The sequence below is a fragment of the Python bivittatus genome, unplaced genomic scaffold (genome assembly GCF_059951505.1).
Source record: "Python bivittatus isolate LINGU-HERP-01145 unplaced genomic scaffold, Pbiv_v1 ctg000570_np1212, whole genome shotgun sequence".
Classification (NCBI taxonomy): Eukaryota; Metazoa; Chordata; class Lepidosauria; order Squamata; family Pythonidae; genus Python; species Python bivittatus.
This window is the reverse complement of record NW_028277097.1, coordinates 5956823-5982502: the sequence shown is the minus strand read 5'-3', so window position 1 is coordinate 5982502 and position 25680 is coordinate 5956823. Positions and strand designations below refer to the sequence as shown.

The 25680-nt window shown below is 41.4% G+C and overlaps 1 protein-coding gene across 4 annotated transcripts; it reads left to right on the top strand.

Moving 5' to 3' along the window:
* The first annotated feature begins 442 nt into the window (after positions 1-442).
* On the top strand, positions 443-21902 carry NIM1K (NIM1 serine/threonine protein kinase). 4 transcript variants are annotated; one of them, XM_007430458.4, is made up of 5 exons: positions 443-971; positions 14430-14671; positions 15136-15649; positions 16899-17167; positions 21034-21902. In XM_007430458.4, the coding sequence occupies exons 3-5, from the start codon at positions 15361-15363 to the stop codon at positions 21781-21783; spliced, it is 1308 nt and encodes a 435-aa protein (XP_007430520.2). In that variant the 5' UTR covers positions 443-971; positions 14430-14671; positions 15136-15360; the 3' UTR covers positions 21784-21902. The 4 variants fall into 4 exon arrangements, with proteins under 4 accessions (XP_007430520.2, XP_025023867.2, XP_007430521.2 ...); XM_025168099.2 differs by having other exon boundaries at positions 446-547; positions 14430-15649; XM_007430459.4 differs by lacking the exon at positions 443-971 and adding an exon at positions 1208-1418 and having other exon boundaries at positions 14430-15649.
* The last annotated feature ends 3778 nt before the right edge of the window (positions 21903-25680 follow it).

Genomic DNA, 25680 nt, shown 5'->3' with positions numbered 1-25680 from the left:
ATTTGCTTGGCAGAAGCCAAATGCACATACCATTTGTAGGGATCTCTCACTCAGACCCCTTTCAACACTTAAAATGCCACTTAAAATCGTCTCCAGCCTCCTTGCGTGAATTAGCAAAGATCTCTGTTCATCTGAAAGAGCCTTCACCAAGCAAGTGCTCTTTAGAAGAACTAGACAACAACTTCCATCAGCCACTGGCTGTGGACGATAGAAGTTATGACCCAACATTTTTGACAGTGAAGGTGACAGTTTGGGGAGGCTGTTGCAATGCTACCATCTGATCTTCTATACGATTTATGGATTTTTTAAAAAGTACAATCTAAAAGGAACTGTCCAGGTGTTCACAGTGAGGCTGGGGCATTGAGTAAAGTCTTTTAAACTCCTCGGTTTTGACTCCAGCCCTCTTGTTCTTCCTGGTCGTGAGTCAAAGTCCTAGGACCACAGGCAGCTGCAGTTCAAAACAGCGGCAGCATGTCAGGCTTGAGACACGTATATAACTTTTTGCCAGAACTCACCCCCGAAAGCCATACCTGAAACGGTGGCTCAGGTAAGCAAAGACGGGGCAGAGACAAAGAAGCCCTTTTTTCACCCGGCACACACCGGCTCTCGAGTTCCAGAAGTGCAACAGCTGCCAGTCTGGCGGCTTTAAAGGGGATTAGGGAAATCGAGGAGGATGAAGCTGTCTGGTTGCGGCACCTTCATGTCAGGCACAGCACGAGGCCCCTGAGCGCATGTTCAGGAGCATCAGGGCGAAGGCGCCCTCGCGCTCACGCGGCTGATGGTTTTCCGCGGGGATCCAGCTCTCCCGCAGTTGGCGAGGGCGGGCGCAGCTTAACGGGCCGCGCCAGCCTTGGGCGCCACGCTGGACGGCTCCTCTTCCCTTCTGATCACAAGCCGCCTCATCCTCGGCCGCGTCCGTGAGCTAGCGCTGCCGAATCCCGCAACATCGGACAACCGGTCGGGGGAAAAACGTAAGTCCCCATCTGAGGCCCGGTTCTTCCCGCGGAGCCAAAGCGAGGGTTTTGCTTTTGTTTGACGAAATGGAGCGGCTGCGGATCAGCTGCCCGTTAATGGCCCCCCGCGCACTAAAGCAGGCAGAACCGCGACCCGGGGAGCGCCCCTCCGCAGCCAGCCCCCCGCGGCCGGACGCGTCCCGGGCACGGCTGCTCCCCCGGCGCTGCCCGCGCCCGGCCCTCCCGGCCCTTCCGGCCTTTCCGCGGGCGCGACTCGCGGCAGCGGCGCGCGAGGCAGGGGAGCCTCGTCGGCTGGCGGCCGGCCGCCCGGCTCGGGGGCACTGCCCTGAACGGCTGGCGGCGGGCGAGGCGGGGGCTGCTCTTGGTCTCCTCCCTCCTCCGGACGGCTTCGTTCGCCGGCCGGCGGGGCGAGCGGGGACCGTGCGGCTCTTTGGAGGTGGGGAAGTAAGTCGGAGCTCCGCCGCGCGCCACCTGGGCGCGTCCGGGGTCGCCTCGGGGTCCCCTCCCCACCTTGTCTTCATCCGTACGAATAAGGAACCTGCCCTCGAGGATGGGGAGGCGAACCTTCCCGGCGCCGCCTGCCTTCCGTCTCGTATCTTAAACCGAAGGCGCTGTATTTTATTCGGCTTCTCGGTTAGCAACTAGAAAGAACTAGGGAACTTTGCTCGGGTGGCAAGCTTGCTCTTTGTCTTGGGCAACTAAGGGCAATGCTTTATCTTTGCTAAAGGAAGGATTCCACAGAAATGCTGACCATCCCATCTCTCCGCTTGTGGGGCTTAAGGGCCGGAGAGCTTTTGTGGCTCTGCAGAATCGCAGTTGGCCCATTATGTGAAATTGCTTCAAGTCCAGCTTCCTCCGGTTGTTTTCTTGCCAATCAGGTAGAAGTGGTTTGTCATCCTTGTTCTGGGATTTTTTTCTCCCCAATTTACAGAGCTGCATTTTCCTAATATGAAAATACATACATGCATGTCTGTGTCACCCTTACAGTTAACTGGTGCACATACAGGAGACCTATGAAGCTGCCTGTGAATGCACGTACCTTTTGGATGCACGAATTTTATTTTAATATGTTTGGTCAAGTTTTTAGGCTGTGCTTATCTTAGGTAGGTCTGAAGTTCTATATTGTAAAGATGATTTTCCATTATTATTACAATTCATTTTGAACCCAGGCTGGTCATATAATTAGTAATGTTATTTTTCATTTGTAATATTAGTTTTGTTATATGACATGAAGTTCCTGGGCTATAAAGTCTCTTTGTGTGTGTAAAGTTCCCCTGAATAATAACCTCCCTAAGCAAGAGGAATCCATGCAGGAAAACAAAGTTCTGTGAACTTCCCAGATGATGTTTTAAAATAGGTCCATAATTATTGCAAAAGAAGGGGAGGGAATACTTCCTTGACAGGGGAAAGAGAGGGGGAGAGGGAGTATCTGCAGTGATATTGCACTATGTGTAAACTACTGGAAAGATATGCACTCCCTTGAAGAATGATCAGCGCTATAAAGCAGAGAAGTCTATGCACAGGAGAATGTGGTATTGATGGAGATAAATACCTTTGATTGGGCCTAAGTGGCACAATCTGACTATATTCTTGTATGCCACTGTTGGATTTGTCTCATGCTACGAATCATCTGACTTCAGGTGTCGTTGGCTGGGAGCATTATCAAACTTCTCAAGAAAGTTGTTCTCCCTGTTTTCTTCCTCTTCCTTCTCTGTGATTGAGAAGCACAGCTCTGTTGCTTATTTAGCGTGCATTTTGTGGTTTTGCCGGCATCACTTAAGGAGATATCCACTCTGTAGCGGCATGGAAGCAGGAGTTCTGTTCAGCAGTTGGAAGCAGCTAGATCAGCCTTCAGCTTCCATAATGTCCAGCCAGGTTTGATCTACCCATTTAGAGGACACCATGTTGGAGAAGGCTGCCTAGGTGATGGATCAAGTCAGTGTTGATTCTTAGCAATCACGTTCTCTCCAAAATGATCTGTCTTCAATTTGGCCTTTTAAGTCTCTCAGTGGTGCATTGATTACTGTCATAATCAGATCCCATCACTACCCGGGTAGTGTCAGGTTAAAGTATCCCCTGGATACATGGATAGATGTGCCTCATTTTGAACTTGTGGCTTTTTGGCTGAGTGACTAGAATCCAAAGAACTGGGTAATGGATTGGATGCCCCAAGACGTCTTTGGGCTTATGTTGGTTCTAGAAGTACACTTCCTGTTGTATAGCAAACTACTCTTCATACTGAGGAGGACTTGAAACCTAAAATTCCTAAGATCTATCAAGTGGGTGGAATTAGTATTACCCTGATGTAGCTGAATTCATTAGCTGACAGGGCTAATGAATTTGTTCTCTGTAAGGGCAAGGACTCTCCTTACTTCCTGAATGCTACATGATTGGAAGAGTTTTGAATTCATTTTTCCATGAAAGGGCTGTCTCATACTTACCCCAAATATCACAATCATTCAGCTTGTCTTTGTTGGACAAACCAGGTATAGAGAATCTGAATCCATCCAGACTATCTGAATCCCTTTAGTACTTTATTGCCACATTGCTTAGCACAGTGTTTCTCAACCTCAGCAACTTTAAGATGTGTGGACTTCAACTCCCAGAATTCTCTAGCTGGAATTCCCCATGCTGGCTGGTGGATTCTGGAAGTTGAAGTCCACACTTCTTAAAGTTGCTGAGGTTGAAAAACATTGGCTTAGCAGACAGGAGTTATAATGGATAGCCCATTTCTTAAAGAACATGGGTATCCTTTGTTGTTCAGCTTCCTGAGATTAAAAAAAAACCTACAACATGAAAAACAAAAGGTATTTGTTAGGTTTTCCTGATAACATATGATTGGCTAGTACTATATGAACCTAGATTTGTTCCAAGAGGATTAATAACAATACATTTTCTGTTTGTTGTCCTGACAACTGTGACTCCACTGAGATGTTAATTCGCACAGATTGATCCAATTTCAGGATTAGCTCATCAGTACAAAGAAGTAGGAAATAATATCTGGGATCAGTGGCATGGGATTCACTAAAAGGAACCCCTTTCCAAATTGTTGGGGCACTGGATGCATTCTGAGGTCACATTCAGTTCTTAGCAGAAGATGCTGGAAATGGTAGTTCATCATCAGGAAGGGTTAGAGTTAGAATGGAAAGTTCAAGCTTCCTGTCTCCTCTCCAACAAGACTACCAAATCTATGTATTTTTTTTAAAAGGTGGTGCAGACCAGGGTTCTTACATTTTGCCTTGAAGGAGACTCCTCACCTGAGATTAATCACCTGCTGTGGTGTAGAAGATGGAATATTTCTTTAAAGATCTGGGCTGCAACAATCCACTCAACCACTAACAGGCAGCAAAGAGTTAGAATCTCCATCTCTTTTTCTTGAAGGACTGTGCAAAAGTTACTGGGTTTAAGCATTCCTAAGATCCATCAAGTGGGTGGAATTAGTATTACCCTGATGTAGCTGAATTCATTAGCTGACAGGGCTTCTAACATACTTCATCTGCCATGGTCCCAGCTAAGAATGTTGTGAGAACAGGATGTCTATGAACCCAGCTTTTGGCTTCCTGTACTTTATTCTTATGACAGTGAACTGAGCTTTGGTGTGATATTCCAACTGGCTCAGTATGTAATCCAGAAGAAGTATTAAATCTGCAGTAGGATTCCTTGCACCCTTCTCTTGCCATCTTACTCTTTATCATAGTGGGGAAAATCAGCTTACTCTTCATCAGTCTCTTTTTCCTACAAATATAGTTGCCGAAGCAACAAAGGAGTCAACTAATTGTATGCACTGAAAATGAAATGCCATGAGGAGTGTACGATCATGCATATGAAAATAGCTTTAGCTCTTTTGAATCTTGGGATAACCAATGTTAGCTTACGGACTCTCTTGCGCTTTAAAGACCAGGTAGCAATCTCAGAATTTCCACTGTAGTCTGGATTCTCAGTATGCAACATTTCCTTGGGATTCTGAAGGTAGAGGAAGTTGCTTTTCTTTGCAAAGATGTGATGCTGGATCTGCACTGCCGAAAAGTTGGGCCTTGATGTAAACGGGTGCAAATTGTAACTGGCGAGGGCTAGGCAGAGCATGGGTGTATTTCAGTGTATTCACTGGGAACATATCTAGCAACAATACTGGGGATTTTCTTTTTTCCATGCATGGCTATTCAGTTAAAAGCTTCAGGAGCTTTTATTTAATTCTAGTAGAGCAATTGGTTTAAGTGTGTCTCTTTTCATAATACAGCAGTCTTGCATTTCAGAGAACTACGTTTATGGATACCTAAAAGCAAGCTCTTTTTCCAAGAAATACCCAAGCTTAAACTAGAGAGCATGTGCAATTCTTGGCTTTCATATTTGGCTGTTATAGGCAGGGCTACCCCTAGTTTTTTGTAAGCCCAACTATTATGGTGTCCCTTTTGTTGTTGCCTAATTTTATTTGAACCACCCGCTACTTGTTAAAAACTTACTTCTTATCCTTTTGGTTCTTCTTTCCTTTGGGCTAAAATATTATAAAATAGAAATTGGAGGTTGGTTGATGAGAGTGATTAAGACTGGCACTTGATTGAAATAAGCACGGGTGAGAATAAATGGAATGCTTAGCTAGTGGTTCAAGATTAGGCATAGACTGAGGCAAGATATTGGATGTCCCTTGGTTGTTTAATGTATTTTTGGGTAAATGTATAAGAAATGGTTCTGGTGATATTAAAGGTGTGTTAGTTGAGGTTATGAATGTTTGTGTACTTTGGTATGCAGATGTTGCTGTACTGTTGGCTGAGAGCCCAAAATGATTTGCCACAAATGTTTCACAGATTGTATGATAGTGCCTCTGTATGGATCTGAAAATTAATGCATTAAAGACCAAGGTAATTGTGTTTGAAAAGGAAATGGAGTAAACAATTGCAAGTTAGATATAAATGGCAAAAAACTAGAGCAAGTGGGCAAATTCTGTAGCTTGGGAGAATGTTTATTAAAGGAGGGGAAATTTTAAGATATGCAAATGCTGGTAGAAAGGTCGTGTTGTTATGAGAAAGGAATAGTGTGAGAATATTGAAAGAAGTGAAAACGGCTATTATAAAAGATCCCATCTCTTCCATTTCACCTTTGGTAGATACAAAGATACTTCAAAGAACAGGGGAAACGTGGGCCAGGGAAGGAGTTAATTTAAAATATTTTCTATTTATTAGACTCCCACATTTTTGTGGCTGTGTACTTTGATTTTCAAAGAAGTGGGAGAAAGGTTGGTGAATGTGATCAAAGGAAAAAAATACAAACATGAGAGGATCAGATGAGAAGGAGGCAGCAGCTGTGTGCCTTTTCATGCAAAGTAGCTGCAGCTTTTAAGAAGGGAGCACAATACTTAATAAATATTATTTAAATAAAAAGAGGCTGTGCTCTTTCATGTTTTTGTATGCCTTGAAAACAACGCAATAGCTGTTTTGAAGCCTAACTTAAAACCAGCTTTTGATTGAACTCTACACCTGGAGTTAGATGTTACCCTGTTTCCATGGACTTGATTTTAAACATTATATTGATTTTAAAAATTGCAAACCTCCCTGAGTGAAATACATGCATTAGACAGGGGCAGAAGGAAGGGAAGAAAATAAATAAAACATTCAAAACAGTAAGAGATTTAACTAGTCAACTTGTCAGTTTATATTACTATAACTATTTGGTGGTTAAAGCACCAGGCTAGAAACCCGGAGAATGCAAGTTCTAGTCCTGCCTAGACGCAAAACCAGCTGGTTGACTTTGAGCCAGTCACTCTCTCTTGGCCCTAGGAAGAGGGCAATGGCAAACCACTTCCGAAAAACCATGCCAAGAAAACTGCAGGGACTTGTACAGGCGGTCACCAGGAGTCAAACACTGACTCAAAGGCACGCACACACACACAATTATTATTATTATTACAATGTTTCCAAGACTCCTCTGCGTGTTCCATAAGTGACTGCCCTCTCTGCTGGCAAAGAAGAACGGGAGTTGAAGGTCATCATATCTGTAAGGTATCTTATGGGAAAGACATTGCTGCTTCATTTTTTACCTTGAAGATTGCTCTGAAATTCATGCGTCTTCAAAAGAGGCAAAGAAATTATTCAGCTGTCCACGTTAAACATACCCTGTTGCAAATTACTTCTCCTTGAGTTAAAAGCAATGAAAGTTGACATGATTGCAGCAGATTGCTTAAAAACCCCTCCTTGCTAACTTGACCCAGAGATTAAAAGCTTGTCAAAGAAATATCGCTAGTAGGTTGGTAATTGCAATGCAAGTCACACCAAGGAATTTGCTTGAAATTGCTATTTTTCTTCGGCTGCGTTTTCATAGTACAGTTGAAAACTGGATGAGCTCTGGGCTCAATTTTATTCAATTGTATATAGTGATGGATGGAAAACCTTCCCAGTAATTTGAGGTGCTTTAACAAAAATAAAATCACATTTTAAGACAGAAAAGAACCAGTATGTTCCTGAGCTAGACAGTTGTTATCTTTGTGTTAAACTGAGAAAAAATGCATCTGTTCCAAAATATCATACCTGTTTCTAGTGAAGTATCCATAGCAAATTAAAGTGAAATTGAGTTAAATTTAGCACAGTTAAATTAAACTAAGTTAAAACTCTTGGGACTTCTTAAGACAAGTTGAAAAAGGAAAAACCGGAACTGTAAGCAATTATTCTTGTTTTTCCTCCTGTGATAATGAGAACTGGATTCATTCAGTGCAACTAAGTTTACATGAAAGAATTCATCACTTACAGTTCAAACTCTGGTAATCATCCATATGTACTGTAATGCATTAATTTAAAGTAGGCATTGGAAACTGGATCCACTTCAGGGAAGAGATTCAGCATCCATCTTGACCAGGCAGGCTAAATGCTGTCAGGTGGGGCCTTAAGATCAGGAGCTAGCCCTGTGATCTTCACCTTGCACAGAATGGCATTGGCTGCCCAACACCTTCACCCTCTGGGAAAAATGTAGGTAACTAGCAAAACCACTTCATTGACCCCAGCTGTCTGACATCTTCTCCCTTTAGGGCGGTACTGGTGATTGAATCAGAATTGTGCCTGAAAATCTGGGTCCAGTTTGGTTCCTTGTCCCTTTTTTCATCTGGGGACCAAGAAGGCCTAAGTTGGGGGTTCTGTGGGACAAGTGAATAGGCCAGATGCAGACCTCTAAAGGCAACCATTCAAGCAGTCCTCATTCCTACTTCTAATTGCCTGGTAGAGTCTTAGGTTTCTATGGATGTAAGTCCTTTAGATGGAAAGTTCATGCTAACAATAGGAGGAAAATGTTTATTTAATAAAATTTGCTCCCCGTCCAACTTCAGTTCATTACAGGTTTGACAGCAAGGTAGAGGCAAATATGTAGTGTTAGTTGAAACTATGTTAGTGAGGGATGGTAGGAGGAGAAGTTAGAAACAACCAGATTGGGAAAGCATGTTGTTTTATAAACCAGATGTTGATCCCATTTCCAGGTGCCTCTTAAACAAATTCATTGTTGTTTGTCAAATGTCCATAATAAATGTTATTTACTAACGGAACCTTTATATCTCTGCTCATACAAAAAAAACATTGTTTAAAATATTTTGTGTTTAAAAGCCAGACCTTCCTAAGTATAATTTTACCAAAACTGAGTCCTGTATGAGATGCTGCAAGGGACAAGTGTTAGCACAAAATTTGAGTACACTTTTGGAGATGTTGTTCTGATAGATTCCAGTCCCAACTGTGGTCATTAGGGGAGGACCAACCGGTATTAGATTTAAAGACCACCCGACTGCAGAGTAACTCTGGGCACCTTGTATTTAAAATCATCATTATCATCTGAAAAAGAAATCTATGATCAGACAAGACAATTCATATACTACAGAAATAAAGCACACCCAACATGGTCTCAGGCTTAGGAGAACAACCAGTTTTTTGAAGAGTTCCGGAACCCTAACGAGTAGAAGCTACGTGGATCTCTGGGAGGATGCTGTTCCACAGGGCAGGTGTCTCCACAGTCAAGGTACGCTTCCTGAGTCCCAGTAAGTGGCATTGTTTCACTGTTGGGAACTAAAGCCACCAGTTCTACCCGATCTTACCAGAGAGGCAGAAACCATGGAAGTTACAGCTGCCAATCTCATTGTTATGGCTTTGGGTGGCTAACAACAGGTAAAAACACAACATAGCAACAAGATAACAATAAATACATAAGATAAACCACAAACAACCATCAACATAACCTGGATATGGTTCCACCTGCATCTGGAAGCTCACTGGCAACCAGGGCAGCTCATGAAGCAGTGATATCACATGGGCATAGTGGGACATGCCTATTGCTGCATGCGCAGCTCATTCTGGACCAGCTGTAGCTTGCTTGCTTCCTTGCTTGTTTATTTATTTATTTATTTATTTATTTAAAATTTGGTCACCACCTATCTCACTAGGAAGTGACTCTGGGCGGTTTAGAATAAAAATTTTTTTTTAATGCAGTAAAAATAGTATAAAAATACAATAAAAATACAATAATGAGTGGTCTTCAAGGACACCCCCATGTAGTACACATTGCAATGGTCTAACTGTGAGGTGATGAGGGCATAAGTGACTGTCTAGGCCATCATTGGTATATGATGCCAGAGAAAGTATCTAGAATATATAAAGGCGCTTCAAATGTATGTTGGAAGCGTGAACAACATGAAGGGACATTTTGTCATGCTTGGTAGACATGTAAAAAAGCTAAAGAAATTTGGATTCAAATGCATACTTTGATACAGAGGATTTAAAGATTAATATTCAATTGAAGCCAGAACTTTTCTTTTTAGGACTAATGGATAAAGAGTTAGAAAAAAGTCATGGAAGATTATTTCAATATATGATTTCTGTGGAAAGATTATTATATGCACAGAGATGAAAAGATTCAATGCTACCCACCATGGAGGAATGGTTGGTGAAATTGACAGATCTTGCTGAGATGGATAAACTGACTTCTTTGATTAGGGAAAAGACACTACATTTACTGGTGACTGGAAAACTCTTATGGACTTTTTGTGTAAAAATGAAAAAAATGAACTTGTGATTTATGATTTTGATGATTAGACAGGAGAGATTATAGAGAGAAGAGTACTATGATGTAACTTTAGAGAGAGGTTAAAGTATAATTGTACTTATAACTGCAGTGAAGAATATCGGAAGCCACTTCTTTGTATCTTTTTTCTTTTCTATTTTTCTTTAACTTTTTTTCTTTTCTTGCACTTTTTGCTCTCTCTTTTTCTCTTTTCTTCTTTATATTAGTTTGTATTAAATTTTAATCTTTTTTAAAAGTCTTAATATTACACACACACACACACACATAGTGACTGTCAGGGCTCATGATCCAGGAACAGATGCAACTGGCACACCAGAGAGCTGTACAAAGTCCTTCTTGGCCGCTGCTGCCACCTGCTCTTTAAGCAGGAGCTGTGAGTCCAAGGCAACCCCCAAATTGCACACTAGGCTCAAATGATTAAGTGTAGTCCCATCCAAAATTAAAGATGAAAAATCCCCAGATCTAGGGGACTCTAATTTCCACAGCCATTTGGTCAGATTGAGTTTGAGTCTGTTCCTCCCCATCCAAACCCACATAACCTCCAGACACAGGGACAGGATATTGATAGCATACCTTGGCCAGGCTGGGGTTGAAATGTATGTCTTGCTATCATCAGCTTATTGATGATACCCAATCTCAAATCAGCAAATGACCTCAGCCAGTGGTTTCATGTGGATGTTAAACAGAAGGGAACAGAGCATTGACCCTGAAGCACGCCACAAATGACAGCTGAGGGTGCATCCTCTCCCTTCTTGTCAACAGTGACTGGAACTGACTGTGAAGAAAGGAGAACCACTGTAATGCAGTGGCTCCCAAACCCTGCAGCCAACCTAGAAGAGTACCATGATCAATGGTATCGAAAGCCGTCAAGAGATCAAAGAGCACAAGGATGGAAGCACCACTCCCATCCCAGCTCTGCCAGAAGTCATTGACAAGCATGACTAATGCTGTCTTCGTATTGTATCTCGGCCTGAAGCGCGACAGAAAAAGGTCCAGATATTTTGCTTCCTCCAGGATCCTCTGCAACTACTGTCTGATCACCTTCTCAACAACCTTCCCTAAAAAGGGAAAGTTGAAGACAGGATTATGATTGTCCAAAATTGCTGGGTCCAAGGGTAGCCTCTTCAGGAGGGGGTGCACCCCTGCCTTCTTCAGGGCTGAAGGCATCACCTTTCTCTTAAAGAAGCCAATACCACTGTATGGACCCAATAGTAGGTCATCTCCTGGGTGCCTCTGACAATTCAGGAGGGATCTGGTCCTAATTAACAAGCGACCGAACACACAGTTTGGAGGCTCCTGTCCACTTTATTGGGAGTCACCGACTCACACTCATCCCAGGTAACATCACAAGACCAGGCCCTGGGCATCTCACCTGGACTTGCTCAATTAGAGTCCAACTCTGTTTCTTCTCCAGTTGTTCTCAACTCTCCTAATTCACCAGAGCAAACATGATACAAATAAAGAATACATTAAGCAAAAGAGTAAGCGGGGAGCTTTATCTAAAAGATCGGATAAATGTTCTGGTGCTTTGTAATGCTGTAGTCATTAATTGATCCACAATCTTTTGTTAGAAGCTTAAGCATGTGTACTGATTATGTAACAGTATGTGTGCTCTGATATCCATGATGCACATTTATTAAAACTGAATTTGGCATGTCTGCTGGGATTAATAGCAGTGAAACAGAACTGCAAAAATAGCTGCTGTGACTATCTGTAGCTGCTGTTCTAAGCAGCCTTGTCCTTATGTTGCTGTACTATTTATAACCTCTTTATCTGCAAACAGTATGCTAAGTGGCTAGTTTTGCTTTGTCAGAAATCCAAAAATCCTGAGCACTTTAAGAGCTTTGCAGTGATGCAACTTTTTTTGTTTAAAAACAAAACAGTGATGATTGCATGCCATCTAAATCAGATGGAGTATATGATTGAAGGTTGGGCCAATAAGGAGCAATGAGCCTAATAGTAAAATCTCATCTTGGCCCTGTGTCTCTCTGCACAAGTCACCACTAAATTTGGTTTTTCTGCTGGCACTGTTTAAGCACTTTTGTAGGAAGCTTTAAATGGTAACACCTGGGCATAATTAGAAGAGTGAGAATAGGAGTCCTACAGGTCTGCAAGAGAGTCCATTGGGTGTAGTGGTTAAGGCAGCAGGCTAGAAACCAGGAGACCGTGAGTTCGTCCGTCCGTCCTTAGGCACAAAGCCAGTTGGAAGTCCTTGGGGCGGTCACTCTCTCTTGGCCCTAGGAAATAGGCAATGGCAAACCACTTCTGAAATCTTGCCAAGAAAACTGCAGTTACTTGTCCAGGCAGTTGCCAGGAGTCAAGACTGACTTAAAGGTGTGCACGCACGCGCGTGTGCACACCCACACACACAGATAAATGGGCAAGAAATGCTAGGATTGCCTTTGTACCACAGAGCGCAGCAATCTATTCAGGTACCAAGCATTATCACAGTCTCATATAATGGTAAAGGGAACAAAATATAGAAAATAGATTATTATTTATCATTATTATTTATCATGTTTATATAGCCACCCATCTCATACAAGGTGACTCTGAGCGGCATACAACAATTAAAGAAATAAATACATAAAAACAACTACATATAAAAAACAGTAAAAACACACAAAACAGGAGGGGATAAAATTAATAAGGGCGCCATCGTAAAATCTCCCTGGTCCCCCTGGGAACCCCAGGCCTGATCACATAGCCAGGTCTTGAGGGACTTACAAAATGTTAAGAGGGATGACAAATCCTGTAATTTTAATCCTGGAGATCTCTCATGAGAATGCTAAAATCTCACAAGTTGTGTTGATTTTATGAGACTTCAGCTACATATAATTTAAAAAGCAACAATGTATTTATTTTACTGGGGACTTCTTCAGATGCCATTAAGATATGTTGTGAATAGTTAATGAGTGCTATATCATCAATCCCAGTTATGGTGGGTCCTTAAGGTACATGTCTTTACATATCATTGCATTACTCATGATTCTTTTAACCTGTAGGTCATACAATAGATTGATTTCATTTTTCATTTCGCCTTTTCTACAGGAACCTCAGAGTGATTGCATGTAATAAACTTCCATGTTCACCGCTGTTTTTTCCTATAGCAGTTTTTTGGTACAATTTATTTGGGAGGGAGTGAGCAGACCAAGATCATCCAAAGATCTAATGGTTGAGTAGGAATCTAAATTCACAATTCCTTTGGCTAAAATCCCAACATTGATGGGGTCTGTACATTGCATTAAGTCACGGTTTGTTGATAAGCTACAATTAGCTGGATTCACATGTTAAGCTATAAATAGTACTTACATATCACAATGACAGACTTAACTGATTCTTCAAATTGAATGTCTGTATCAGATTGTCATGTGAGATGTCTATCAGACTGGTGATTTGGAAGAGGTGGTATGTTTTGCAAAACTATTCTTTTACAAGTGAAAGAAAGTTAGTGTTCTAACCAACTGCTCAAAATGCAAGGAATACACATAAGAGGAAAATAAGGGGAAAGTATTGCTTCAGTGGAATCTTTCCTGATAGAAGATAGTGAGGAAGCTACATAAACTGCTTATACTGCAGTCTTAAGATGACCTGCCACCATTAGAAAACAAACTGTACGTATTAATATCAGAATGTGATCCCATCTTTTTTTGTCTTTTTATTGTTTTTTTTCGGTTGGGCTTTGGCTGATTGATGCTTTTACCATTGTTATTTGTTTGTTTTTGTTTAATATGTGGCCATGGGAATTTGAAATGGTTTTTGGTTATATTCTATGTAAGCCATCAAGAATCACTTTGATTGTGGTGGGGTAGAAATGTGTTTGATAAATGAATAAGTAAATATACACTTTTCATGGAAAAAGTGGTGGGATTTTTGCATTTACATGTCAGAAATGCGTACTTTTAAAATTCCTAAATGTTCCGTCCTCAGATTGAGTCCCACATTTTGCTCAGGCAGACTCTGATTTGGTTTATTTAACATATCATCTGGAGTGAGCTTCTGTAGATAGTAAACCACTTTTTTGTGGATTATTCAGTACAATTCATTGTAGTTTATTCTATAGATATTATCAAGAAGACATGGGTGCCTTGAAGGTCACTGATGTGTAAAGCACCCATTTCATTCCTTATGTTGCCAATTCTCCCCCCCCCCATTTTGTTGCTGAACATCGGCAATGTTGCCTTCAGATTTTGGTAGTATAATCTAGAGGTATGAATCACACACAGATTGCCAGTTGATGATTGCCCATGCTTGGCTTTGTGCAGTGTGTGAATCTGGTCTTTATCAGCTCTAAACTTTAATTAAATTATTAAATTGAGAAGGAATTTAAGAGGAAAAGAGAGAAGAAATCAACTCCTCTCAGGAGGGATATGCAAAACCTGACCAACTTTCTCTGCATCTCTTTCCTTTTAGGAAGACATGCAACTGGCAACATTTGGAGAAGACTGGAAATATGAAAGGAAGCCTTCTTCTAAACTGAGGAGGGTTGAAAAGACAGTCCTTATTTGATCATTCACTGCCCTTCCATGTGACTGCAGTGGCGGATAACTTTTTTTTCTTTCCCTCAGCCTCTTGGGCCAGAGAGCGGCTTACGGTCTTCCTAGTATCCTCTGGTGTCAGCCTTTTTCCCTCAGTGGCAATGAAAAGGAACACAGGTGAGATTTTGACAGCAGAGTTTTGCAAGAGTGCCCAAGCATTTCCAAATCAGAGTAAAAACATTGCTGACCAAAGGACATAATAACGAATATTCCAGCTTTCAGTTCTTGGGCTGAGACCTGAATCAAGAGAAGAACTTCCACCCATCACCCCTCTTTTTTTTTTTAGATTTTTTTTTATCCCACCTTGATTATTGTTATAAATAACTCAAGGCGGCAAACATATCTAATACTCCTTCCTCCTCCTATTTTGATGTAATCAGCTGTTCTAAGGGATCAGAATGTATTCAGAATCAGCAGCACCTGAGTTGTGTGAACGGTGGGTGTCTTGAAACCTGAGTGCTACAAAAGGGTTAAATTGGGTGCACCACTATTCCTTGTTTTGGTGATGATGAGTTTGTAGCTTTGATTGCAAATCTTTCATTAAGGCTGCATGCCACAACCACCACTATCTTCTTTGGCAGGTAAAAATGGCTAGTTAACATTGGATGCAAATGGGTCTATTTCATCCATCAACTTTAATCAGAAGAAACTTGCAATATCTTGCTACCACAGAAAACACGTTTCACATAAAGTCGATGCTGAACTGGTCTTGAACTCATGCTTGCTTCTGCTGTTGCAGATTCTTTCTTGAGATATCCTTGGGATCAGTTTATTATATTCCATGGATATGTGACTTTCCCTGGACTATGACCACAGTTTATTGCAATGGAGGTCCAGGGAGCCACCAGAATGCTAGATGGAGTCAGGAAGATAGCGGAGAGAACCATTCTAAGAAAGTTGTGTACACAGAAGATGAACCAGGCAACCAGCACCATCTGACCCCATTTGAGAAACTCATTCTGGATATGTCCCAGGATGAAAAAGTGGTAAAAGAATTAACTCTGGGGAAGAGGGTTGGGTTTTACAGCATCAGAGGTAAAATTGGAAGTGGGAACTTCTCCCAAGTGAAACTTGGAATACACTCTCTGACAAAAGGTAAGAACAATGCAGTGGGTGGAACTTGAGTTTATGGAGGGTTTATGCGGGCCAAAGAGAAGGCACGTAGAATGGAGACAGATAAGTGTTAGGTTGTGTGTAGATGTCCTGTGTCATATGTATCTCCCATATGTGTATTGAAAAGGTATGTCCTGAAAGCAATAACCGAGACTGAATCATCCCAGTTAATGCCAAAGCTGAAAGATTAAAATATGCGTTGACTGTCCTTTTAACATACTTTGTAAACCGTCCTGAAATAGATCTCTGCTGAGATAGCCTATTCTCCTTACAGTTTGCTAGTGCATAGTATTTGTCTGTTAATCAGTGCAGTTAATTAAGAGGGCCAAAAAAGTGGGTAGAGTGTGAATGTTATTTTGTGTAAAATAACTTGGGATCATCTTCATGCAGCTCTTGTGCTGGATCACTGAGTTTCGTGTAAGGCAAAGAGGTTGTGAACGTTCTTTTAATTCACAGGTCTGCAAAGTCTTTATCAACCAGCAGCTTACATTGCAATGTTTACATACATAAACTTGCCTCAGTTCAGATCTACACTTTTGCTGGTTGTTGAGCATTTCAGGAGAATCAATAACTTCAGCTCAGCTAAACTGAAACATGGGAATAATTTATAAGTGCAGCTCAAATTGTGTGTCTTTTTCTTTTGTCCCATGTTTAATCCAGGAAAACTGAGTGAAGCTTACAGGCTGCCCGTGATGGGTTTTGCTGTTACACAAGCAGGCTGGATGTCCATGCTGGAGGACTAAATTAGGTTCAGAAGTCTTTGTAATCTCCACTACTAATCTTTAGAGATGATAATCATATTAAAAGACCAAGATAGCTAAATATATCTAACTGATCAAGGGAGATACCAGTCACGTGTCAACCTTGGTTGTAAACATTAGCGGTTTGAGGACTGTGCACAAATTGGTTGAGATCTAAGGAACTACTCAGGTTACTTCAATTCAACTTTTCTAAATTTTTCCTTTTTAAGTGGCAAGATCTACTTCCCATGGTGCTTTAGAAGATCTGCTTTAGAAACTGCTGGTTGTGTTAAATAATATGTGCTCAGATTCACATGGAGCTGATTTAAGTTAAATTGTGGTAAGGAGCTTTGAACCAACTCTTGATGGTCTCAGCAGACAGAATTCTTCTCAAATTCTTCTTGAATAATGTTTTGTATTTTTCTTTCTTTCCTAAGCAAGAGATTAGTCATGTTTCCTAACAATGTGAACATAAAAATGGTATTTTCCAGAAAAAGTAGCCATCAAGATCCTGGATAAAAGTAAATTAGACCACAAGACCCAGAGACTCCTCTCTTCTGAAATTTCTAGCATGGAGAAGCTGCATCACCCAAACATTATCAGGCTTTATGAAGTCATGGAGACCTTCTCCAAACTGTACCTGGTCATGGAGTATGCTAGTGGAGGGGAACTTTTTGCTAAAATCATGAGAGAAGGGAAGTTATTGGAAGAAGACAGCAAGCACATTTTTTCCCAGATTGTGTCTGCCATCAAACATATGGTGAGTCCTTTCCAGTTGCCCATGCTGGCTGGGGTTGATGGGTGTGGTAGTTCAGTACCTCTGGAGGACTTCCAGGGGCATTTTGGTGTTTCCAGTGCCTTCACAGTTACTGGGGTGTTTCTTTCATTGAAAGCAGAGAATGCAAGACAAGCTTTCCCTACTGGAGTAAAGTGTCAAGCAACAATTCTTCCCATGATCAAAACTGTGTTAACTTTTAGAAAAATGGTGATTGCCATTGAAGGCAAGACACTGTAGTTCTCTGCCTTTCAATCTGATATTTGAGGAGAAGAGAGTCCTTGGTAAATCTCCTCTGTATGTCAAGCTGTGCATGGGAGGGAGGTACACAAAACACCACGATTTATTTCGTATCTGTTTGTCCCATCATGTTTCAGAATTTTTTTCCCCTTGGGGTCTCTTTGCTGTACATATCACAAGATTAATACCTATGACTTCTTCTGTTCAATTATTATAGTGAGATGGATATAGCTACAGCAACAGGTTCTAAGTCTTTTTTGGAACATCCACTATCATCTTCCTTCCAGTGATTAACTTTTACAGCTCATTCTTCAGATTCAAAGTTCTCAGAGCAAGATACAGACCCACATACACACCCTGTTGCCATAAGATGTGGCAAACACATTTTCCTTACATCCTGCTCACACCACTGGCTTCTCTTGCAAATATCTCCTAATTAAAGAAGGAGCTTCAAAACAGGGTATGGCTTCTCAATTCAAGGAAGAAGGCAAGAGTGATACGTGACACAGCAGTGTATATTCACTGATTAGGGGGTGGTGGTGGGTAGGAGCCTGTTGAGTGTGGCCTAAGACACCTAGTTAATATTCCTCACATCTTCCAAACTATCTCTGCCCATCTGTCTGATGTTGCTTCCCTCCATAAAGTCTCCCAGCTGATTCCTCACCTCTCCCTTCTTTAACCCCACATCCCTTTGAACATCTCCACTTGCTCATACCCAATCCTGCAGCACATCATTTTTCCTCCCTAGTTCTTCACAGCTCCTGTTGCTCTGCCTGTCAGGTCCACCTGCTGTGGGTTTCTTCGTCTGCTGCTTCCTCAGCCTCTCCACATATTCTTAAACCATCTCAACCTGCCTGCATCCAATCTGCACTGCCAGCACTGATTGCATTCCTCAGTGCTTCCCAATCTGTCCTCCAGTCTTCCTATATTGCTTATAGAATCATAGACTTGTAGGGTTGGAAGGGACTTTGGAGATATTGTAGTCCGACCTGTACCCAGAGCTGAAATTCTCAGACCATTCCAGACAAATGGTGGTTCAATCTTGAAAAAAACTATCCAGGAGGTAGGATGTTCCAGTACTTAATAGCTCTCATGGTCAGTAAATTCCTTATTTTGAGTTTGGATCTTCCCCCATTGGCTCTTGTCCTATCCTTGGGTGTTATGGAGAATAAATCCACAACCTCTTCCCTGGGGCAGCTGTTCTTGTACTAAAAGACTATTATGTCTTCCCTTAGCCTCTTTAGGCTAAACCTACACAGTTCCTTTAATAGTTCTTCATAGGATTTAGCCTCCAAGTCCCTCACCATCCTTGTCACTCTTCTCTAAATGATTTCCAGTTCTTCAGGTGGAGCAGCAGGCGGTTGGGAAACATCCGGAAGGGGAAGCAGTGTCAGGCAATGCATGGAATTGGTGCAGGTAGGCAGAGAAGGCTGGGAAGGTGTGAAGAAGGCAACAGGGTGTCTTAGGTGGCACCCAATAATTTTTCCACAATGTTCTTCCCCAGCTTGGTTGCCTACTTAATCCAGCCACTCAACACACTTAGAGTTTCCCTGCATCTAATCTCCCTGCCTGCAAAGTTGTGGCTTTTCTTTTCATCAGTAGAGAACAGAGATCAGTAGAGATCTCTACAAAGCTATGGCTTTTCTCTTCATCAGTAGAGAACAGAGCTCAGAAGAGATCTCTACAAAGCTATGGCTTTTCTTTTCATCAGTAGAGAATAGAAATCAGAGATCAGTAGAGAACCCTTCCATTTTTCATCAGTGGAACAGAAAAAAGCTGCAGCCTTTTCTTGAATTTCATTTATTAAAAACTAACAAGATATTACATCCATTTTGAAAGTTGTATGATATAATAGTATAAATAATTAACTAAATGATTAAACCATTAAAAAGTGGCACTGGCTACTTTTGACATACTGCACCAAGGCTTTGCCTTTGGACTAATTGAAGTAGCTATTCCCTGGCTTAAAGTGTGATGAAAAGGTATATAGAATAATGCAATCAAGAGAAATTGCTGCCTTGCATGTGCAATTCTAGCCACTTCTGATACAAAACTGGTACGAAACTTTAGCCTCAGTGTAAAAGAGGCACAACCATATTACTACTACTAGGGTAGCATTGAACTCAGGTTTGGTTGGCAAAACAATATGGAGGTCATACAAAATTTTGTCCTAGTTTTGGGGTGAACATATCAACACTGGTTTTTCAAATATTCCTTGGGAACCCCATATTGCCTTGTTCCCAGGCCAGCAGGATTGGGTTGCAAGTACTTCTGGATTTGAAAATAGTGACCACACCTGTATGAGTGCTTAAGGCTTTAGTTCAAGGCAATAATTACATAATAACATAACACAAGACAGCAATCAAAAATATGTAAGCATATAAGAAGACAATAAGAAAAGGAGAGAGAGAATTCATACTTCTTCTGCCAGGCCAGGGTCTGCAAAGAAATAACAGCAAGCAGACCTCTACACAGCCACCAAATATGCAGCACCCTCCTGGTTAAGTTTGCATCTAAGTTCCAGCTTATAGGGGTTTCTGACCAGCTTATATAGGTTCCAAAGTGCAATTAATTGCTCCTGTTTTCAGTGGCCTCATCTCATGTGATTTTGCCAAGGACAAGGAGAGTAAGGCTGTCTTATCTTGTTCTTGGAATATTTTGCCTAGTGGCAATGAGACCATCCCATGGTTTGTGACTGAAGATGAGAAAGATCATCCTGTTACCAGCCATCTCTGCCTACCTGCACACACCAAGAAGTAAAGCTCTTTAGTTTTACATCATTACAAACCCCAATTTTAAATGTCTGTTTATGGTGGTGGTTCAACACTCAGGGTGCATGGAACAAGATGGTAGAAGACTTTTGGGTGGAACCACATTTGGGGTTTGTGGATAACAAGGCTGAGACTGGGGATGGGGAGGGAAAAGGACACGAAGAGACCTCAGCCATGATTTCTTATTATTTCTTAGTTCTTCATGGCTCTCACAATGGCCAGCTATGATGGAAGTGGGCTGTTCTTGGGACCCAAATGACCTCTGGTCTTCCTCATAGGACTGTTGGTTTGGTTGGCCTCTCCCAAGAGAGAAAAAAGGCTCCCGCTACTCTGCTAGAATCAGCTGTAGTAACTGGAGAAGGCAGTTCATTATCATCATTCCAGCTGGGAATTCTGAGTATTGTAGTCCAAAGACACTTAGTAGGTTTTTGTTTGGGAGGGGAAGGTGTATAAAATAGAACCCCAATTGTATGATATCTTAGCAAGCAACTGAATATAAGGTTTTCTTTATATTCCTACAAGTAAAAGAACTAGAAAAGTACTAGGATTTGGGAGTGGGGGGGAAGCTGAAAATGCAAGGGAGAGACTGCAATATCCTTAAAGAGGTTTGGCTCTTCCTGTTGCATGGAAATACCCCTGCTGATAATTTTGCACAGAAGAATCATTAACATACTTTACTACTCCTCACTGCTCTGCATTAATGCTTTTATTAAAATGTCTGTGCATTTTTGGCCCAGATAAAGAGTTTGAAAACCCCGAACAATAATCAGCTGGTTTCCTAAATTAGACTGTCTGCTTTGGCTGTTGCTTCTTTCTATACTTTTCAATTCTACTCTGCAGCATGACAACAACATAATTCACCGGGACCTGAAAGCTGAAAACGTCTTTTACACCAGTAACACATGTGTGAAGGTGGGAGATTTTGGATTCAGCACAGTAAGTCAAAAAGAGGAATCCTTGAACACTTTCTGTGGTTCTCCTCCTTATGCTGCTCCAGAACTTTTCAGAGATGAAAGCTACATTGGGATTTACGTGGATATCTGGGCCCTAGGAATCCTTCTGTATTTCATGACCACAGGGCTCATGCCATTTCAGGCAGACACAGTGGCCAAGCTGAAAAAGTGCATTCTTGGTGGAGTATATAGCTTGCCACCATACCTATCCGAATCTTGCCAGAAACTGATCCGGGCGGTCCTGCAACCGGTTCCGTCAGAACGCTGCTCTGTTGCTCACATAATGAATAGTGAATGGATGAATGGTGTGCAATACCCAAAACCCTTGGAACCCTTTAAACTGGATCCCAAATTTTTGGCAGAGGGCAGAAGCCTCCGAAAGGAAGAGGCTGAGGTGAAAATCATTTTGAACCATTTGGGAATCACAAAAGGGCACATTCAGAATAACTGTGGGAGAGATTCCCACAGCTCAATAACTGGGACTTACAGAATTGTTCTTCACAGAGTGCAGAAGAAACGGGCCATGGAGATTGTTCCTATCATCAGCCAACCTGAACCCAAGAAACAAAGGCCAAAGAAAAATCCGTGTCCCTATCAGGGCCACAAATATTCATCGAAGCTCTGCTTGATTTTATAAAGCACCTCCCTGGCTTAGTCTGCCGCAACATTTTGGAGTCCTTTTGTTTGGTACCAGTTTACCCTTGCCCTTAGCTTTTTTGTAATTTTGAAAAAGTAAAAAGGATGCCTTAAAGCTTCTGATGTATGGTTCTTACTCACAAAACTTAAGGCCAAATCTTACATTTTCTGTGATTTAATTGCTTTTGTAGGTTTTTGTATCTGGGGAGAAGATGAATCTCACTGTTTTTGGAGAAACAATGCTGCATACAAGTGTGTTTAGTTTGTTGTGATAGATGCAAGCATCAGTTGGGTAATGTCCTAAATTAACACAACATTGTCTCTCCTCCCACCACATTTATTAATCTACGTCAGTGGTTCAACTTTTCATGTCTTATCACTCTACCAAAGAAACAAACCAGGAATTTTAAAAAGTTGCTTTTTCTGAGGACATGTCTATGTTTACAAGCATTCTTTTATTAGTATCCTTGTTGACCAACTGCTATAACTGTAAAATAAATAAGAGCCAATTGGGGCTGAAACCCTGCTTGCCCCTGTGGGAGAAGTCTTTGCTTGACACAAACCCCTCCCTACACCCAGATAATGAATGAGAACTAGCAGAAGTTGAAGTCGTATTTTCCATAAGCTCTAATGATAACATGATGCCCAAATAGACAAAGCCTTTGCAGGGAGGGTATTCTACGCCCAAACCCATTGAAGCTTGCTCCTGGCCCTAACTGCAGCAAAGGCTGCACCATGATGCTCCGTTCCTTTGTCTTAACACAGTTGAAGACTGATGGCTTTACTTTAGCTGCCTTTCTCTTGAGCGCTTTCTGGATTTCAGGAGAGTCACCATGCTACTGGTTGAGAAATGCTGCTTTGGGAACCGTTTTAGTGAGTTGCAAGATTTTTAAATACATTGTTATCTATGCATTCGAGAACGTGTGTGTGTGTGTGTGTGTGTGAAACAGAGTGTCTTATCCAGTGTTTCTCAACGTTGGCAATTTGAAGATGTGTGGACTTCAACTCCCAGAATTCCCCAGCCAGCCATGAAATCCACACATCTTCAAGTTGCCAATGTTGAGAAACACTGGTCTTATCAGTGCTCTGCCATGCAATTTCCCCCCCTCCCCATAAAACCGCAATTGATGAGACTGCTTGGAGGGCAAGAACTAGTCATTGCAACTGAATCACATATAGGAAAATGGAGACATGGCCATAATTATATGTTAGACTTATATTTTAATGGGAAAGAGGAAAAAAAAACTTGTGCCACATACTACAAACCTGTGGCAGCTCCAAAACAGGAACAAAAAAGGGCAACCAGAGACTGCTGTCATTGTGGAAGTATGCAGTGTGGCGTGCAGAGTCCAACATTGCACTTCCAATGAAGAAAACAAAGCACTGCTGTTTCTAATGGGGATGTGCAGGTGTGAAATCGCAACTTGGTTGCCCTCATTCAGGAGATAGTTTGGTGTGTTTATAGGCATAGAGACTACAGCCGGAGCAAGCTGGAATGCTAGCAGTGTACCAACCCTGTTCTACAGCATGCTTGTATCCAGGAGAGGGAGCAACAGTGCAGAAAAAGATAAGGTACACTATGGGGGGGGGAGGGGAGGGAGTTGACATACAATGTCGTGTGTGAGGAGAGGAGGGAGTATCTCTTAATTTGATAGGGAATTGAGCATGCTGGAATTGACCATCAAAAAGTTGGCTGCAAGAACTTGTTAAGTTACAAATCTGGGACCAAGCTGGACATAACATTTTCTAGTCAGCCTACCTCAGGAGCCTGACATGAATGAAGCTAAGTAGGAGGACTAAAATATTTTGCCCCTTGCTGTAGTCTTGAGCCAGGTCACTGTTTGTTGTTTTCTTAGACATCCCCCCCCCCTTTTTTTAAAGTAATCAATTTTGTTTTTCTGGATGGGAAATCCTACATTAACTATGTTTAATATATCTGCCCTTTAGCCCAAACTCTGAAACAAACACCACACCAACTTGGCTCTTAAAATAAACCTTTGCACCATCATTCCTGTGAAAACAAAGCATTTATTTCACATATAAATTTGTTTAATCTCAGTCATCAAATAGCAATGGTAGAAAGCTTTTTGTAAAGCTCATTGACTTAGGTAGCTAGTTCTCTAGAGGTGGAGAACATTTGGTGAGCTCCCTTCAAGAGATCGCCAGAGTTGCAGATACTCTAGTTGCTTGATGCTTTCTCCAGTGGAGAAAGATATGGGTTAGTTGAAGCCAGTTTGAGAAGAGGCTTCCTGGCTACTTGGAATAGCCCAGCAGGAAAACCAAATGATGCCAAGAATATGGCTTTTAAATCAGGGGTAACCCCACCTCATTGTATCATCCAATGTGCCCAGGCAGATGGACCAGTTCTTCCCCCAGAATTAACAAGTGTTCATTAATGCCAGGATGTGATGCTCTTATAAAGTATTAGCCATCTATCAAATTAATTTTTTAAAATAGGTAATTTGGGAGTTCTGCAGATGCCATTTGGATTGTTGAGAGTACTTGGTGCTTACAGGCATGTGTTCCCAACTCTAATTGCTGTGGAATTCACAAAATAGTTATGTTTAACATCCATTTTTTTCTGTTAAATCTAGATCATATATTAATTTTACCTTTCCTCTAAGAAATTCCTCTGATTTCTCACATGTCCATTGAGGGGTTCACAAGTCACAAGAAGCCATAGTTTGTGGAATAAGCCACAGCTCAATTCACACAACACATTAAACCATAAACAAATTGCATACTACAATGCTGAGTTTGTACCAACGCAAAGCCACAAACAAGCACACTAACTACATTATGGCTTACCATGATACATGATCCTATGGAAGTTGTAGGGTCTCCATCTCTGGAGGCTTTAAGAGGAGGCTGGACAGCCACTTCTCAGGGATAGTTTAACTGATTTCCTGCACATTGCAGAGGATTGAACTAGATGATCCTTGTGGTCCTTTTGAGTTCTATGACTGATCCATTCATTATCACCACAATGTTGTGCTGACCCTCTTGACATTAGATATGAGAGCAGGCTATTAAATATTCAAAATGTTTCTGATTAAGATGAGCATATTCTTCATAAGGCAACTTCCCCTTGTTACCAATTTTCTCTGTCAGCCTGCAGGTATGGAACTATATTACAGCATACCTTTTCTGTTCAAGTAGAATGAACAGAGCGTAGAAACAGGAAGATATGGAAAGTAATAAAAAATATTCAGGGGAAAAACTTTGAAAAAATCATAAGAAACACCTTTTTCCCCAAGGGATAAAATAGGGTGAAAAGAACATTCTAATTTTCCCCCAATTCTTTTCTAGGCCTCCACATCTTTAGTTGAGGACCAAAAGTTGTTTGGTGCCTATCATGAGAAGAATGCCCATTCATATCTGCATCCTTTCTTACCCTTAGATGAAGATCAAAGGCCAACTTCAGGTTATCTTCATACTGTGTTCCATTATAAAGTTGAGCAAAGCTTCAGAGATCTGATTTAACCTCTCAGCTGAATTTCCAAATCCATTTGTTGAATCAGATCTCTCTAAAGTGATGATGCAAAAGAGGACATGTCAAGGCTTGCTCTGGTTTTAAAGCATATATAATTTGAATGTATAACAGCAGCCTGAAGGGAGTAGCCATGTTAATCTCTTGCAGCAAAACTCAGAATTTTGCAGCACCTCAAAGATAATTTTATTTTCCTACGATTCATGTATTCCATGCATTTGATACATGGACTATGATCCAAGAAAGCATATACAAAGAATTGTGCTAGTCTTTACAGTACCATAGCATTCAGTGCAAACATGGATGACAACTCATCTGTTTAATTAATTAGCCTTTTGAAGTGCCTGCTATTAATTCCTTCTTGTCAGGCTCATATGATATAAAGCATAACTTCACTGACACAAAAGA

Coding starts and splice junctions, on each gene's coding strand:
- NIM1K (XM_007430458.4), top strand. CDS start 15,361: ATGACCACAGTTTATTGCAATGGAGGTCCAGGGAGCCACCAGAATGCT. Junction 15,650..16,898: donor AATACACTCTCTGACAAAAG/GTAAGAACAATG, acceptor GGTATTTTCCAG/AAAAAGTAGCCATCAAGATC. Junction 17,168..21,033: donor TGTCTGCCATCAAACATATG/GTGAGTCCTTTC, acceptor TCTACTCTGCAG/CATGACAACAACATAATTCA.